The sequence below is a fragment of the Frieseomelitta varia genome, unplaced genomic scaffold (genome assembly GCF_011392965.1).
Source record: "Frieseomelitta varia isolate USP_RPSP 00005682 unplaced genomic scaffold, Fvar_1.2 scaffold_740, whole genome shotgun sequence".
NCBI classification, from domain to species: Eukaryota; Metazoa; Arthropoda; class Insecta; order Hymenoptera; family Apidae; genus Frieseomelitta; species Frieseomelitta varia.
The window spans coordinates 17,015-35,923 of record NW_025110524.1 but is presented as its reverse complement, the minus strand read 5'-3'; the positions used below and the strand labels follow the sequence as shown (position 1 = coordinate 35,923).

The window sequence follows — 18,909 nt, the reverse complement described above, 5'->3', positions numbered from 1 at the left end:
TAACATTTTCTAAGAAACATCTGTTAAACAACGGATGAAATTAAATGCGTTTACAACGAGTCAAACAAAGTATTGACACACCTAATTTTATGCGATATTTTTATGATACGTTAATAAAATCTGTTTGCATAAATAGTTCACTACGTACAAAAGTGATAGGCATAATTTCCAATAACAAGTTATACAATAATAACACAAGAGATATAAAAATTCGCGAATCGAAAAATTCCGGCAATGCTTCGTGTGCACACGATCGCCCATGATGTCGAAATTAAAATCATAGTCCGTTAATTTTATATTCGGTTCAAATATAAATATGGTGGAGCTGCTAGAAAGGAATCCCTCGTATGCCAATATTTTTCTGATTCTATTGACATTAATATTGCTTAATAACTCGTTGCTGGAAACTGCTACGTTACTTTCTTTCACGCGGCAAACTACGTGACTATTTGCGAAAACAAATCTCGTTAATGCATCATTCGTTTTCACAAAAATATTGCAAGAAGACTAAGGTGCGCCAATACTTTCTCGATGCGCACGGTAAACGTGTTTATATTCATAGCGATAGTGAAAATCACACGACGCTACGGTAACATCGCCGTATAGTGCTCCACGTTAGCATCAATCAACAGTCACGCACCGAAACCCGACGCGGGTGTTCGCTCGCGAGCAAGCGTAATTCTCATCTCCGTTGGCATCAGTTCCCAGCGGCTAATGACACAAAAATCCACGGGCGGGCGGCTCGTTTCCAAATCATTACCCAAAATCAGTGGTCGTCGTCAGCCAAGGGATTAACGACGCGAGACGGAAAGGGGAGAGGCGAGAAGAAAAAGCCGGGAGCGTATACCCGCGAAAAAGCTCGGCTCGGTCGCGTGACGGGGATTTCCAGCCCGGTTTTGCGCGGGTCGCGCCGTTTACTTCCGGAATAAATTTTCAAAGTTACACAGCCAGCCGGCTCCCGTCTTCCTTTTCCTTCGCCATCTCCACCAAGGTGGGTCTTTAGCGCGGCTGAGACGCGCGGCCGTGAAACAGAGAGAACGGGCAAAAAGACGACGACGACGATGGGAGAGGGAGTGAGAGTCCTTTAGGATGCATTAAGGACGCGACGCGACGGGCAACCTGAATGTAAACCACTTACTCCGGAAGTTTACAATATTCGGGGGGAAAAGGAGATGACATTACCGAGACGACGTACCCTGATTTTTCCCCTCTCACCCTTGTTTTATACGTTCGCGATTTTAGAAAGAAGCCGCTTGCTTTATGCGTTCATGTTTTTAGGAAGGAATCGCTGATTTTTCTTTTTTGGTAGTTTTGAATATTTATATCGCGGGAATTTTTATAGTTAACACTATACTCCTTGTAATTTCTTTACATCATTTTTTGGGTAATATCAACTGTCCGTAGTGTCATGTGACTTATCCATATGGTCAAATTTCGAAAATTTCATTTTGCATACACAGTGTTTCGTTATTAGATTTCATTCGTACAATGTTATCAAATGATTCATTTTGGAATCTTATGTCATAAATTTCAATGTAAATAGCTACAGTTAATTAATTATCTTTTTCTTTTATAGATTACCGAAATTCTGGTTATACAAAATTCGAAACGAAAAACAAACAACAAAGCTTAAAATTTCTATCTGAAATTTACTGATTTATATCAGATATTCTCTTATCAACAATCCCTTTTCAAATATACAGTGTGTAGAAATACGCAGTGTTCCATCATGTGGAAAGTAGAGCAAAGGAAAGCGTAAAATAAGATTTTTTCATCTAAGGCTCCGTCGAGTTTAAAAATTTATCAAGCATCGCGGCAATTTTTAACGAAACACATTCAAAGCCTGTTTCCTTGGAAATGAAGCTCGGAATAAAAAAAATTTCATTCTATACTTTTCTCACCTATATTTACACGCAGGCTAACTCCCTGCGTCTGAAATTAGCTAAATATATTTCAAATATACTTGATATTCCCAAAAACGGAGTCTCGGATGAAAAAAAATTTCATTCTATACTTTCTCGACTTATTTTTCAACGCAAATACAATTCCACTTTATAAAAATTATTTCAAACAATTATTCCGCGCCATTTGCCTTTCAAATCTCCTTCTCTCCACCACTGTACGCCACATCATCGCCTCCAAATCTCATCATCATTGTCGTCGTCGTAACAATGCATTCGTGACAACGGAAGGAAGGAAGAATTTTGAAACCGTTCCCAGAGCGGGGCACCGTGGGTGTCGCGGGCCAACCTTTAACAGGTGCTCGATCTCTCGATGGCGGTGGTAGCTGGTAAAAGTGTGTCGTGGCAGGGGTGGGGCGCCATGTCGACGGGTGTAATTCAAACGGATTATACCCCGGGGGTGTCTGAGAGGGATAAGATCCAAATGAGTCGGTGGCAGCGTTCCCTGTCAACGCTCGAACAATCCGGACGGGGCTAAATGAGCTCCCGGATATTTTCACTCGCGCGTTGCCATCCGTTTCCGCGTGTGCACCACCCATCGCGGGGACACTCGTGTCGCTCGTTTTCACCGGGATGGATTTATCGACTGAAGTTTTAGTCGTTTGTTCTGGAACCTTGGATGCCGGACGGGGGAATTACGACGGCGGGTTTTAATGAATACGGGGCGAGGTGAAATTATTCGACGATGTTTGCGTTGATTGAAGGGGATATAAGCGCTGAGGGAGGAGGGAGGAGGGGGGAGGAGGGTGGTGAACGACGAGCCGGTGATGGAAACACACGCGGTTTCCTTTTTCTTTTTTTTCTTTTTCACACTTTTCACTGGATCTTCTACTGGATGGTTCTTTTCCCCCTTCTCTCTCTTTTTTCTTTTTTCTCCTTTTAAATTGCGTTGACGTGTTTTTTTTTTTTTTTTTTTTTTTTTTTTTTTGTTTTCCTTCGTATCGTGGAAACGAACGAGTTACGGAAGTATTTATTTTTTCAGCGATGTCCCGTTTATTTTTGTACATACGGCATACAGCAACGGCTTTTTGCATTTTTCACTGGATCTTCCACGCGTCTTTTTTTTTTTGGTTTCCTTCCTTGCTTTTCTTTTGTCTCTTTTTTTAAAATTACGTTGATGTGTTTTTTCCTTCATATGGCGGGAATAAATAAATTACGGAAGTGAGTTTATTCTTTTAGAAACGTCCCATTTGTTTTTGCATATACATTGACAATTTTGGCATTTTTTTTTTTTTTTTTTCATTGGATCTTCTACGCGTTCTTTTCCTTCCTTTCATTTTTTCTTCTTTCCTTTTTTTGCGTTGACATGTTTTTTTATTTCACATTATGGAATCAATTGCGAAAGTATGTATTTTTTTTAGAAATATCCCCATTTATTTTTGCACACGCATCAACGACTGTAAATATTAGAATATCTGCTCGTTGCGTTTGTTGGAACACTGTAGCAAGTCCATTTCGTGTTTTACATTACAAGTTACGTGTGCTAATTTAAACTCTCTGACGACAGTGAAGCAATTATTGTTATTGTACACTCGATATACGCTCGATGTAATTCATGCGTACAATTTTGAAACTATAATACATGCAAAAGGTAAAGTTGCAATATTTAGCGAATTACACAAGTTTTTATTTAAAATTCATTGCCTTGTTCGCATTCACAAAAGTGCGCATTTGCATAGACTTGCATAATCTACTATCTAATTATACATCATACTGAAAATCTGACTTTTACTATCGTTGTAATTGAAGTAGTATTTCCACTGTAGAGAATCTCTCTCTCTCTCTCTCTCTCTCTGGTGATATTTTATTTTATTATTAATTGGAAGGTAATTCGGATATAAATTTTACGAAGGAAAATAAATATTATCACTGCCCTATTAAATCGTGCAACATGAGGTACGAAACAAACATGATAATACGTTAAATTGTTAGACCAAACGAGCCGTATAATGCAATAACGTAGCCATTGATTCCACTTTATTACGGCAAGTTGAAAATTTTATTATCAGTTAATAAATTATCGAGCTTCGAAGCTAATAATACAGTTTGCCTCCATTTTGCCTGCCGGATAAAGACGCGATAATTACATCGGATATACTCAGAATATTTACTTGAGATTCGCTTCTTCCTTGATGTACTCGTTTCCTCAGCGAATTTTTCAGTGAAATCATATTTAATACTTATACATTTAATATTTACATATTTAATACTTCATACATTTAATTTAATATTTAATTTTATAACTTATTTAATACTAATTCAACTTTATTATTTAATACTTATTGTACATGTGTAAACAACTATTTGTGCTGTGTATTAATTTTTCATGTTACTTTCAACTCTTATTCAAGCAACATTCTCGCATGAATTGTTTAAAATAGCTCCTGACGATCGTAAAACTAAAGAAAACTGAGAATTTAAAGGAAGTGTGAACGTGAAACTACCATCTTAAAATAAAAAAGACTCTGCTTACCAAACAAGTGTGAATATTTGGTCCTCAGCACAGATCTTCATAGAGAATAAAACTTTTATCCCGTTCTTATTCATATCAACCCTCTTTCTACTAAAATCACAGACCATAAGAACGTACCTCGTCTGTGCCAAAATTAAAAACTTCCCCGATACACATTCATTTAATCGCGTTACATATAGAATCCCTCTTCTATAATTCTTATCCATTTAAATCCTCTTTCTGCCAAAATAAAATACTTCCCCATACACACGTTCGTTCAATCCACGAAACTGTTGCTTCAAAAAAAAAAATTTTTATTCGCAATCCTCCCCCACACATTAGCACCTCTCCCGTCCACATTGCGACGCCGCGTTGAATAACGAATAGCTCGTAAAACGCCATGAATTTCTGAGCGTCGCTCGCAACAATGATACTCGTAAAGTCAGAATGGCCACCCGAACTTCCTGGTAACGAGACTCTCAAGTCAAAAAGAAGATAAGAAGAGAGTGTAAACGAAGACAGATAGGAAGACGGTGGAGACAGAGATAGGAAAGACCCGATCAGGGAAAGAGAGACGGTGAGAAGAAGGAGGAGGGAGAATATGACGCGTGTGATCGGCAGACCAAGACCATGTTCCGTCACCATGGGAAACGACGAGAGTTTTGATCCGGTCTCGATGGCCAGATGAGCTTTCATTATTTATCGTTACTTTAGAGAGAGAGAGTTGCCGGCTCTCGGTTTTAGCCTCGGCTTTCACGGTTACCTTTAATGGCCGGCCAGCGTGGAAGTTTCGAAACGACTGTTCGCCTTCGCCTCTTTATGCGGTGCACTTAGCAGCGTCGAGCGTCGAGGTCTCTCTCCCTCTTCACCCCTGTTCGTTTCATGGGAAATCGATGAAAAACGTATTAGAACGTTAGGACGAACGAGGCCGGCCCACGTGGACTTTCTTTGTAAATTATAATCAATTATAAACCTCTGTAAATGATCTGTGTCGTCGCGACATCAATGCCCAGCTCCAAGATTCGCAGCCGATGCTCAAAAAGAGATCTGTCGTTCGTCTGTTACAGGTTGGCGAGACGCTGCACCCGGAACTTCAGATCATAACCAGCGTGTTCAACAAAGTCAAGTACCGCGGTGAGTAGATCAATTCTATCCGTTGTAGGTATCGTGGATCTTCGATACGTTACAGATTAGTTTAAGACCGTGGATCCTCATGGCGTACGTTTGTTGGAAACTCGAGGATGGGGAAACGCATGAAAGAGTATTGTCTACGATATTTCACACGTTGATTGTCGAGCGCAAATTAAGTATATTAGGTTTTTTTACGAATCCTTAGGCATGTTACTATTTTTTTATGACGTTAAGTTTATGACACATACTACGTACTTCAGTGTTAGTTTGTCACAAATAACTATTGTAGTATCATGTATTTTTATGTAAATAATGTAATTATGACTACTTCGAAATAATCCAAAATTAACTATATTATTATTATATCGTTATTTGACATCGAATTTAATTTGTTGATTGAAAAATGATTTACTATTGAAAACTCGTTTTTCTACGAAATATCATTTACTAAATATTTCTTCCAAATATTTCCTTTATCATTAATATCTACTAAATATTTCTTGCCTCAAGATTTAAAAATAAGACCGTCATCCAATGGAAACTTGGCTGTCGCCCAGATATGGGTGACACGGCGATCAACGTGTTAATAGATGTAACAATTTTTTATCCAAGTTCCATCTTGTAAAGTATGTTACGATGATTCACGATAATCTACTATGTTAATTATATTTATAATGATAATCTACTTAACGTGATAGAAATAATTTTACTATCAATACTTTCGAACGTGATAGAGCTGTCAATGTTCTGACAAATTAACCAATTCGTAAATTTTCATGAGAATTTGATCGATTATGTACATTTCGAGAGATCTGAATGATATTTTATTTTCTTTCTCTCTTTGTTTCTTAATGGTTAGTAATTCTGTATTTTAATAACTAGCACCTAGTAGGTTAATTGTTCGAATATCTTCATTGTTGAATGTCTTGTCTGAATTTCTTTGCTGAACGTGTGAATTGTTACAAATTTTTAATGAAAGTTAATCTTGAATTAATTCAAAGATTGGCAAATTTCGATTTCCGATCGTACATGTCGAAATTTTCATTTAATTTACAAGAGCACAATTCGCTCGATCATGACGATGCCTGCTACAAATTTTCTAGAGCCACAGAGCGTGAATTCGTGCGGCGCGCAGACTATGATCCATCGTAATTTCACGTATAATGCGCGAACACCTTTCGTCTCTGCCTCTAGCGTGCACTATCAATACGCATTTAGGCATTAACACTGCCTCAGACTACCTGGCGCGTTATAGGCTTTCAACTCGGTAGGCAGGCACCGTTACCGTTTGCTTTTGCCATGGGATGTTAATAGTTTCGTTCGTGCCGTGCCGTATAATGATCACGATTTATCCCCTGTTACGTCGCCATCCTATTAGGAATTTCCGGTCTCCTGCATCCCTACCAAATTTCTAAAGCCTCCGAAACTCACCAGCAAACCGGGAACTTTAATTCGACAGCTTGGAACCCAACACGTTGACCATGAATTATCACAATTGTCTGTAGATTCCGAGATGTTTTTAAGAGGAATCGTATGTGTATTTCAACACATTATCTATGAAATAATAAGTAATCACCCATTGAAATTTACAAAAGTTTCGTGCAATATTTAAGTACACTTTCTTGTAAAACATCTTTCAGCCGAAAAACTTCTTTCTTCTCTGGGTAGAAAGTTTCAACATAATCATAATTACTAGTAGATTTCGTTGGCTATGAATTATTACAATTATATGTAGATTATTTTTAGAATATTTTTGGAGAATTGTCCAATTTAATATATTTAATTTATTAATATATTATCCGTAATATAAAGTTAAATCACGATATCAATTAAAAGTTAAAATATGAAAATTAAAAATTTCTATCTGATGGAAATGTGGTGTCAGCATGATCATAATTACTAATATACATTTCTGAATATTTCTATAGAATTTTGCAAACTTCGAATACTGTCTACACGATAAAATGATCGCTGCACTAAATTACGAACGAAAATTCCAATCGTTAATATCAGTATAAACCAAACGACGCTCTCAACCCTATCCACAACTGTTCCAAGAATATTCATGCTACTTTATGTTCCTGTGACTATAATTAAAAAAGTGGAAAACTAAATAGAAACTCATTTCGTCCGTTGAATATCACAGTAAGAGCACTACACATTGAACATTTCGTAGATACGTTCCACAGATTTTCGAATCTTCCAAAGATACATTTACTCCCCTCTGAATCTGTTCATTACCTCAGATCCCTTCGTGAAATACTTTCAGACTCTACCAAGCCCCTTCTTCTCGCGCAAATGAATTACCTTCGCGAGGAACCACCCCTATCTCATTCAAGCAAACTTCGATATACACATCGTACCTTTTGAACACAGGCGAACCGTCGCTAATTCCAGCTCGTGCCACTTGGTCGTCGAACGTCGAAGAAGTGACATTGAAAAATACGTTATCTAGACGGAGACACACATAGCGGACGATTCATCGTTGCGTGCTCGCGTCTTTCATTCGCGGCTGCAATTAGTGGACCGTCAAAAGGTGTGGCAGTGGCACGTGGGGGCAGGCGAGAAGCACACAGATGAAATCCAGGAAACCGAGGCTCTGGTGTTCGAAGGCGGAAACGAAACGAAGAGACTCGCTCCGGCGAGGAAAGGAGAACGCGTGGCGATGAATGCGCGGTTCACGCACCAAATACCGCCGTGGACCGCATCAGCGAGCCGCGGTGGAAAGTTGGCCGCGCAGTCTGTCGCTGGGATAACCCCGGATAATAAATAAAACGGTGCCAGGGTAGAGAGTGTGCCGACGCTGCCGGCTACGTAAAGGGTGACGCGGGACTCGCTGACTCGAAGAAGAGGGTGAAAAGTCGAGGGAAAAACAGACAGCGAGGGGAAATGAGAAAAGGAGTGAGAGAGAATGAGTAGAAAACGACTCTCTTAAGGTAACGAGTCACTTCGCGGTAGTGAAGGCGAATATCCCGGCCAGATTTCTCGAAAAGGGCGGGTTTATCTCGTCGCGAGAGACGAGTCGATATTCCAAGGTTGTTCGTCGGCTGAATGAGAGGAAGAACGGAAGGGTAACCGGCCACTATTAAACGTTTAAGGCGTTGGGGTTGTTGCGACTGATGTGATGAATTGCGAATAAAGAAGATTCCGCAATAGTATTCACAACGCGTTTTTAGGGGCGAAAAGAGGTTCTTGGCTTTGAATTCTTTCGCGGGTCTTGATAGATTCGTTCCTATTTTTCTCGGGACTGTTCTGTGACTTCCCTTAAGCCGTCGAAAAGATTATTTCGGAAATTTTCCGTGTCTTTTACGCGACACGTGGAGAAACGATTCGTATGAATTCGTGCGGAACATTTAAAACCTATCAAAATTTATAATTTTATAATTAATCCTCGATAATAGCGTGTATGTTGCATTTTGCTTGATAATTGTAAATACCGTAATCGTTCGACCATCGTGGAACTGGAGACGATTCAAAATTTGCAGTAAACTAATGAAAATGTACACGCCGAAGGAAACTACAACATCGATCAAACATTTTCATACTCTCGAGGACAATCAATTTCATACTGTCGACTATCTACATGTAAACAGGTCGCAACATCCAGAAAGAGTCTGGCCAATAAAAAGAAAGCAAGAGAAAAAAAAAAAAGAAAAGAAGAACGCGCGTCGGAATTCCTTCGAAAGGAACCAAAGGAAAGGAAACGCGATATAGCCGGAACGTATCGGCTCGGAAGAATTCCCGATAGAAACGACAAGGTGCGTCGATGTTTCCAAAAGGGTGGTGGGGTCCTTTCTCGGTAAGAGTACTCGACGTTAAACGATTCGTCGATGGATGCGCTCGGTCGCGCAGCTTTTTTACGCGGTGGACACGATCGACACGACAACCGCTCGATTTACAACGAGGGACAACGATGCTCCGGCCCGTCCACCCAGCTTCTGTGTGCATAAATTCCCCCCTCCCCCCTCCGCCTCCCGCACCCCTTTGGCATGATATTCTCTGGTGTGTACGTCGTGTGTACGCGCGCCGCTGTCTGTGTATTTTAATCAATACCCTGTTGACACCGCGACCACGGCACATAAATCATGAGACAATGGAGAATGCCGTGGGGGGTGGACCAACAGGGGTGGATCTAAGTATTCCATTGTCGTGTCGTACCGTCGGCTCTCCCCTCCTCTCCTTCCTCTCCTGTGCCGTCGATGTGTGCACGTACGCCATCCGCGACACAACAATGGGGAATCCAACGATGCGCGCGCGTGCGCTCGTTCCTCCAAAAGTTTCCAGGTATTTATTGCGAAATTTCGCGAGAGGGCAAGATTGTATCGCGCCACACTGACTTCCGGCCGACGAGGAACTGGCCGTCGCGGCTCGGCCGTGATTCTGCGGAACGTACCACTATTTTAGGGACATGGGACGAGGAGGCGATTATGAATTGTTGATAGTTATGGGTATGGATATATTGGGCTGGTGGACAACGCTTGGGAAATTTAGGGTAGGAATGGATAATAAGCTTCGTGTTGTAGGTGACATGTATGTGCATCGGTGGATGTTCGATAATGAGAGTTTGTTATGTAATTAGTAAAAAGATTAAGTTGAATTTTCTGTTTTCTGTTTTGTTTCTTGAAATTATAGGGTAAGAGAGTGTTTGAGAAACTTTATGTAGATATTTTATTGGATTATTAATTTTATCTTATTATATTTGATCTGAACTTGTATATTCTTATTAGATTTATGATTTTATTTGTAGCTAATACTTGATTTAGACAGACAGCTGTATTTTATTTCAATTATTTGTTTAGTACGTGATATACCTTCCTTGAACCCTTTCGATGTTTATGCCGAGCGTACTCGTTTGCTATCTATTGAAGTAAAACTTAGGTAGAACAAGAAACATTTTAGAACAAAAAAAAATTGTTATCAATTGTAATGTAAAATGTATTTTTGTATGTATAATTTTTTACGAAATAATACAATTTTATAATAAATATTTATAATAAAATATGATTTTCAAAAAAGATAATAAAGTACAAAATCTTGTCGTTTTATTATAATTTACTTCAATGCACTTAGTTTGCTTTTTTCGAGTATGCTCGCTGCAACTGAAAAATAATTAAGCACGCAAGCGCACGTTCTCAAAATGAGGTTAAAACATTTGAAAAATTAAAGAAAGAAGTTCGAAGGTACGACAAAATGATAAGTAGCTATTCCCAACTGTACATCTTTATATAAAGAATTAATGTAAAATAATAACGTACCGCATCTTGTAGAAAATTCATCCGTCGTCCACGACTTATGGAAGTCGTTTCAAATTGTTTTGCGCCGCGATGCAAAGAGAAATCTCGCTGCAAGAGGAAGAAAACATGCGCAATAAACGATTGATTTGTTTCCTTAAGCGATACCGTGTGCGCGCCGTTTGCAAACGAAACGACCGTAGTAAAATTTAATCAATGCTCGTAAATCGAAGAGAAACGGAGCCGAAGGCCGCAGTCTAATCCCATTATCGTGCCATTTCGTTCTATCGTTTCGACTTCGCAGCGCAAGTGACACCGGATAAGTTGTAAACCATCAACCTGTACAAATGGAACGAAATTATCGAGTCGCCGTGCTCGATGACGCTCGAACACAGAGTTAAGAAAATATTTTGCCGGCGGTGAGAGCTGTCAGATATACTGGCGGCCCGTAATTTCGCATCATTGTACCGAAAGATTATGTCATGCGCATACGATGTACACGCGCGCTTACGAATCGAATATAAGCAGTGTATCGTGCCCCGCAGTGTAAACACCGAGTGTTAATATTTATGAATCAGTTTAATTCAAATGTTACGTACGTATGCGAAACGCTGTCGCGTGTGAAACGCGCGGCCCGTTTCGATTGGCTCGTCAGAATCAGTTGTTAACTTTCGCGACTGTTTGCCGACGACCAGGATACAGAGCCGGAAATAGTCAGTATTATGTAGGTTATTGAATAATAAATGTGGCTCTAATTTTGCGGGAACGTAAAATGTTGAATTTAAATATTGTTGAACTTTATACTCGAAGTGCGAGAGATTTGCTTTGAAGGAATTTTTTTCAAAGTGCTTTTACGACACGATTTGAATTCACTTTTGAGAAATAATCACATATTTCGAAGCAAAGCTTGGAAAATATCATCTCGAGCAATGGAAAATATTGTCTGATTCATTGCATTATTTACATCAGACTGTATCAACTTTCATTCGTCTTCCATTCGCTCATTAGCCGCGTCCCAAACTGATAGTATAAAGCAAATGCAATCAATTTTGACAATCAACAATCAGTTATGCACATAAATTAATAAGTGGTAACAAAACAACACGCAGAACTGGTCGTTATTACTACCTCTACGGTATAATTTAACGAGATTTCAAAATACACGATGACTTTAGGCTAAAAATCGTGCATACAAATTATCAACGTAATTACAATTTATTCTGGTATATATACATACGTAATTGAATTTCTTTCTCAATTTTCTGGATTAAATTCATCCTTCTCACAACTGACAGGATGATATTATTCATAATTATTTACAATATTAATATTCTTTTAATGTGATTTTTAAAAAAGCTGTCAGGTTGTTACAAAACTTTCCTGTTGATGAAAATATAAACGAGATTCGTGTATACGTATATATGAGATATAAACGAGATACGTATATATACACCATTAGTTGCAATACCATTATTCTAAATACTATTCTGTGGAATATTACTATTTGATGAAATATTATTTTCCTATATTTTAATGAAATACTTATTTCACAATACATATTTCCATATGTAACTACACACATGAGAAAATAAAAATATTTACATTCTATTTACTATTTCATATTTACTATTTTTCCCCAGCCCTGAATTATATAAAAAAAAAAAAAAAAATCCAGTTCGAAAATATCGACAAACCATTAATTTTGCTGAAAGCATCTTTACACTCGTACTAACTTCAAAGACGTTTCTGTAAAAAAAATAAACTCGCTACTTTGACAGATTTAACACTTTCGACGCTAAAGAAGCAGCTGGGTGTATTTGCCATAGTGGAAGCTCTCTCCGAATGATACGATGAAACTCGGAAATCGGAACGTTTCGTACGTGGCAGGGATGGCCGGCGCTGTATCTCGCGTTGTCTCTCATCGTAAACGGCCCCGGTAATATATGGGAACAATAAAACACGGAGAGACGAAATAAGACAAGCGCCGGCAACTTTCTTGAATATGAATATAGCCGCGTGTCTATGCAGCGCATTTTCCAAAGTGAAATGAAAAATGCGATCCATTACTTTGCCGACGCGGCGAGCAAATATAAAATTCTTCGTAGCCTCTTTTGCTTGGTTCGCGTGCCAAAGACCTCGTGACGTAAGCATTTGTATTAACCTCCATCTGACGCTGATAGTGCGAAATGATACTTGAAACGAGAAGTAATTCGTCGTTACGGTTTTTTCTCCTGTGGCCAATGAAATTGTAGAAATCGACTGTTCTTACACCGATAGAAACGAGCACGTGCACGAGGAAACTCGTAAATAGAATAGAAGCGGTTATTGATATTTTGTATTCGAGACATTTGATTGGAGATTTTGCAAGACGAATTCCGATAAATCGTATTTTCAATGGATTTTAATGTTTCACGATACTTTTCGCTGTGGTCTGTGAATTTCTTTTCTCGATTAAATCCACCTGTCAATGATTAGTTTTAAAAATTTCACTCGATGAGATATTTTTCCATGAAACAGTACTTTACATTTATTGTTGCAAAAAAAAACAGTACTTTACATTTATTGTTGCATGTAAAATGCAATCGTCCTAAAATTCTCGCTAGTCATTCTCTAAGATCTTGGATTTTTTTGAACCACAATCGTCTGAAGTATCAGATATTAATATAATTCTCGGAAAGTAATTAACTGGTAACCTACGGACGCTTATGCATTTATGGAAAATTTGAAAATAAGAAGATGTCCGGAATATACAAAAACATGTGTATAAAAGATTTACAGCAAAGTGGTCATTAGATATGCTCTTCATAATGTTAGGAGACAAAACAAATACGTATGTATTATATACGTGTATATAACGTATTATTGAATATAATAGTACTATAATTATAGTATACTATATTTATAGTACTATTATCTATAATTATATTATAGTGCTATATTATATTATCTATAATTATATTATAGTGCTATAATAGTATTATAATATATATATGATATATTAATATTACTAACTATATAATGCACTATCCTATCTATACGTATATTATTATATATGTATTATATAATAATATATATTATACATTATATAATACTATATATTATACAATTATATAATAATGTATATTACACATGTATTATATAATAATTAATATTAATATATTTAACGTATATACATTATAGTAATATAACGTATATACTTATATAGAATACATTATAGTACTATTATATTCCATAGTACGTTAATACACATAGCTGGAAGATATCGCGAGAAATGACATAAAAAAAAAAGAAACATGATCATATATTCCATACACGGTGCTGTATTCAGAGAACAGTCGGGCGGATTTGAACCAGAAAAATCCGCGTGCCGTCTTTCCAAGCTACTTTACGTTGAAAAGGTCTATGCTCTATTATCTTCGAACGCGGCTCGACGGATGCCATGTGCAGCATGCATACATCGGGTATTTTCACTTTCTTTCGCCCAACTAATGTCGAGCTTTCGTCCGGACTCCTTCATCTCGCGATTTCTTACTCGCAGCCTTTCACGAGCCGTAAACGCCACGTGTGATAAAAATCGACGTACGTTCCTCTGCGCGGAAATAACGAACGGATAAATAAAACGCTACGTTGATTCTGTGGAAATTAAAAATTATTCTTGATTCGTCTGTCTCCTTGCTAATTTTAGTTTCAATTCAGACGAGATCGTGAAATTTTTATGCATTTATTAAAAATATAAGAATCCACACAATGCACGAAAATATGTTGATATATTAATATACTTTTATTACTATCTACATTTGTTTCTGTGATAATTTCAGTTTCAGTTCGAAGGAGGTCGTGGAATTTTTATCCGTTTACTAAAAATACGAAAATCAATACAATGCACGAAAATACGTTCGCAGAACCTTTATGCCTTTGTTAAAAATACAAAAACCCATATAATACACGAAAATGTATTGATGTATTGGCATACTTTTACCATTATTTAATTAATATTTTAGAAAACTGACAGAATACTGATGATATTTGTTGAGAATATTATTACTGAATGTTATATTATATGGAGAATATTATTAGAAGGATATTACCTTTCAGAATTCAATAAAAATTCTTGATCGTCATCAAAATTTACAAGCAAATTTATAAGCAAAATGGCCAGAATTCATATTTTGTTATACTCGTCATCTTTGCTGTTGTTATATAATTAATATTTCTGTTGATATTATTATTATATTATAGAATTAATAGGTCTTGAAACAATGTTATATTCTCCTATTTTCAGCTGTGGCTCAGAAAGTTTCTTTCGTGTAACGAGTCTCATCTCTACTAATTTTCCAATATGTTCATTAATTTCCTCAATCTCCGAAACAAGTGAGAAGAGTACTTAAATCTCCCTTAATCGATCAAAAGCCTGTCGAAGAATCGGTCCTCGAAGTCGCTAACGCCCCGTCGCGGTCGATTCTTCTCCCTTGAACGAACTATCAAAAAGAAAAAAAAACGTTCACGAGAGAGCTATCCGTCACACTGATAAATTTTCTTCTTCGTCTCTCCTAGGTGTAGAAAATATTTTTTCACACTGAGAAAGCGACGAAACAAAAATATGATTTCGACACAAGGGTCCCATACTTCTGTACAATATTTTTATATGAGAATATTTATTAATATTTCCTTGTTATTCATAAACTGTAATACTTATATCCTCTAGAAAATCAGCAAACAAAAATGAAAACTGTCAATCGATATATTTAATTTAAAATTTAAATAAATGAAAGATAGAATTAGCGTAAAAAAAAATTCGTTAAATTACAAATGACAAAAATTTCAATATCTCTATATTACTTAAAAAATTCTTTGAACAACTGAATCGTCGCATTCGCAGAGAGAAAAGTACTTGAAACATTTCAAGCAGTTTCTCTATATTTGAAGGTCACGATATATTACAGTTCTGAGAAATTCGAATAAATTTGATCGGCATTTGGCCATTTATATACGCGAACGCCATTTGACGCGTAGCATCGTTCAATATTGAATGGCGGTATTTCTGAAAGCATAGAGCATAGAGGTCATTGTTGATGGTCATGACAGCGAAAGGGGCGCGGTTGGTCCGTTTGCGGGGCTTTGTTCCATCACAGAGGGCCACGTTCAAGAAACTGATCCGCGCGTGCAACCAACATCACGGCTAGGAATTAGCACGACTGCAATGCGTGTTAGCATCTAAGGGCTTTGCCTTTGTACTCACTCGAATACAAGGCATTCCGTGACGATTTGCAGCTGCGAGATTTTTCACCAATTTCCCCGCTTCCACTTTGATACGAGTGTATGTATCTCGTAGCTGTTGATATTCAACCCTTGTGCGTTCTTTCTCAGTCACTTTCGACTCACTCGCATTTCTCAGTGACTAAAGTACCTGAAGTTTAAACGAAACGTCAAAAGATTCTTATTAAAGTTGGTGCATTCATATAGAACGTGTTGACCGATTTTCGAGATCTATTGTAAAAGGGAGGGTCAGTCTTCTTGATTAGGTGTGTCCTTAATCGAATTACCAGTATATATTCTTTCTTTTTTAGCTAATCCGCTAAGAGGAGTTTCTTTTTCTGGTAGAAGTTTACTGCGCGAAGAGATTCTTCGATTTGACGTTGTCCATTCATCCTTGACGTTGATTTTTTACATGGTGTGTAAGTTTTTGATACGGGATACGGGATCAAAATATTTCGTTCGAAGTTGTTTGACCTGAAACTACCTACGAACCGGCGGCGTTTCGCCCACACGGGAAAAACAGTTTTATCGCGCGGGTTGGCCGAAAGAGAGAAGTGAAGAACGAAGCTGAAACAACGGATTACATATCCGAGAATAGCGCCTGTCTCTTGAAACATTCACGTCGGTTTCCCGCGAGCATTCGCGCCCGTCCGTCAAGGAACTTCGCCATGTCAAGGCCAGAATCCGTGGAAAGAATGAAATTTCCGTTCTTTCAGCCGCGCTTTCTGTGCGCCGGCGCCGTTCCCAATGATTCATGGAACGTTTTGCCGTGTTCATTACCCGAAATCGCTTGTGTGCTCGTCCGTGCACGCGAGCTCTCGCGAGGCCGCAACGCCGAATCGCGTATTCAAAATCGCGTTTTCAAATTTATGCGCCGGCCTGCGCTCCTTCCCACGCCTTCCTGCACCGGCGCTCAACTGTGTTGTTTGCTTACTTTCACAACTCGAACCATTCTTTTGTTCCGGCTGATGGACAGTTAGTGTGGACCCGGTCCGACAAACCGAAACAACGGGTCTGTTATCTCGCCCTGAGGGTACATGCAAACATACTCCTCCTACACTCTCGATTCCACAACGGCGAAGAGTTGGCAGGACGGACGCAATTAGAGTGTCAACCTTACCAGTATTATTCGCCTCTCGCGAGATCGAGGACCACAATTGCCCCAAAACTGGCTTGTAAGAAATTTTGTTCATATACATCCCGTATATAGATCCCTTTTAGTCGCCTCTTACGACACGCAGGGAATACGTTGGGTCTATTCTTCTCCCGTACCCACAGGGAGTGGAGGGAGCATCCGAGTATCGCCTAATGGACACTAGGTTCTTGCACGTTTGCTGCGTTCTGATCGATTGGTCTATTTAATTTCTTCCCCGCTGCAGGCTACACGAATTACTCGCTCAGTCTGCCATTAACTTTAGCAATTATAGTAAAGAAAACAATTTATATGTATACATATATACCTAATGCGAGTGTGTGGCCGTGACATTCTCAACTGGTAGTAGAAAAATCGATGTAGTGGAGGGGATAGCGCCAACGATCAGGAAAGTAGGGGCAAGGGCCGCCAGTTAGCCACCTCTGGTCTACGGTATATTATAATTTCTAAGTGTGATTATTTTTGCGCAAGTGTTCAGACATACGGGGAAATATTTCATAACTCAGAAAACTTCACAACATCTTCTCAACATAACCAACTGAATTATGCGACGAATTTATTAAACGATCTGTTTATTTGCAGTTCTTTTATCTTTAATTTTCCCATCTTTATCATCGTCATTTTTATTTGCTATAGAAAATTCTAAAGTAAAGTGCGGTAGACAATAAATCTTGCTTATTGAGTTTGAGTAACTTTATTTGAATCAAACGTAAGATCCTGTCATACGTGGAAATTTCGAAAATCTTGCACGAATTTATTTTTGGTTTTTACTTGACATGCTGTTATTCTTGATTCCAGGTAATGAAACGACTAAGTAAGTCTGTTTGTACGCTGGTTTTTGTGCAATTAGGTTGGCAAATAGTTCCCAGAGTTCGATTTAATTATACCGAGCAAACGTAGAATTAATTTGGAAAACTGAATCTGTTTAATGAAATGAGTGACCTCGAAAGAGATCGCGTTTGCTCAAATGAAATTAAATGCACGCGTTTCATTAATGAAACGACCGATCAAAAACAATTAATCTTGTATCAATTAAATGGAAGTCATTATTTCGTTGTCTTCCTTCGCCGTTTCTCTTACTTCAATCACTTGCTTACGAAACAGCAAGCAAATATTCATTTTCATCCGTAATTTATAGCAGCATACGACATATAAAGTTACAGTGTTTCCCGTGGCTTTTGTTAACTACGTTATTTAATTAATTTTTCCATAATATTCTCTCGTGTGTATTATTCTTGCTTTAATACAAAATTTTACATATCGTTTAATGAATAATTTTAAATATTCTATAAAAAAAATAATTTTCCACGTTATAAATTAATTGAGTGTTTAATTTTAAGATGTAAGAAACGACAATGTGAAAATAGTAATCTTTGAAAAATATACACGAAACAAAATTGTAACATTTGATTATAATTTCTACTATTTCTAAAAATTACTTATGGCAAAAATTCTTTTCTTTTTCTTGATTAGATATAGGTATTTTGTGCACTAGTAGTTGCAACCAACAATATATAATAAATAATTATTTTAAAAAGTATATTCTTACATTTTTCACGTTAATCTCTCTTAAGTATCAGGATTAAGTATCATTATTTATAAATAATGTTTAATAAACTAAATTGTCAATGACAATAATTTAACTCATTATAACATGACCTATATTCTTAGTTAGTTAAATATATTTAGCGTGTTTATTGTTAAATTATATTATAGATGAAAACT

General features: G+C 37.7%; 1 protein-coding gene across 1 annotated transcript in view; it reads left to right on the top strand.

The window, feature by feature from the left end:
* The window catches only part of LOC122535580 (carbonic anhydrase-related protein 10-like), a 72,895-nt gene that overhangs the window by 41,923 nt on the left and 12,063 nt on the right, over nt 1-18,909 (top strand). The window contains exon 4 of the mRNA XM_043667244.1: nt 5,481-5,547. Coding sequence (XP_043523179.1) covers nt 5,481-5,547 — 67 coding nt within the window. The remainder of the gene's footprint in view (nt 1-5,480; nt 5,548-18,909) is intronic.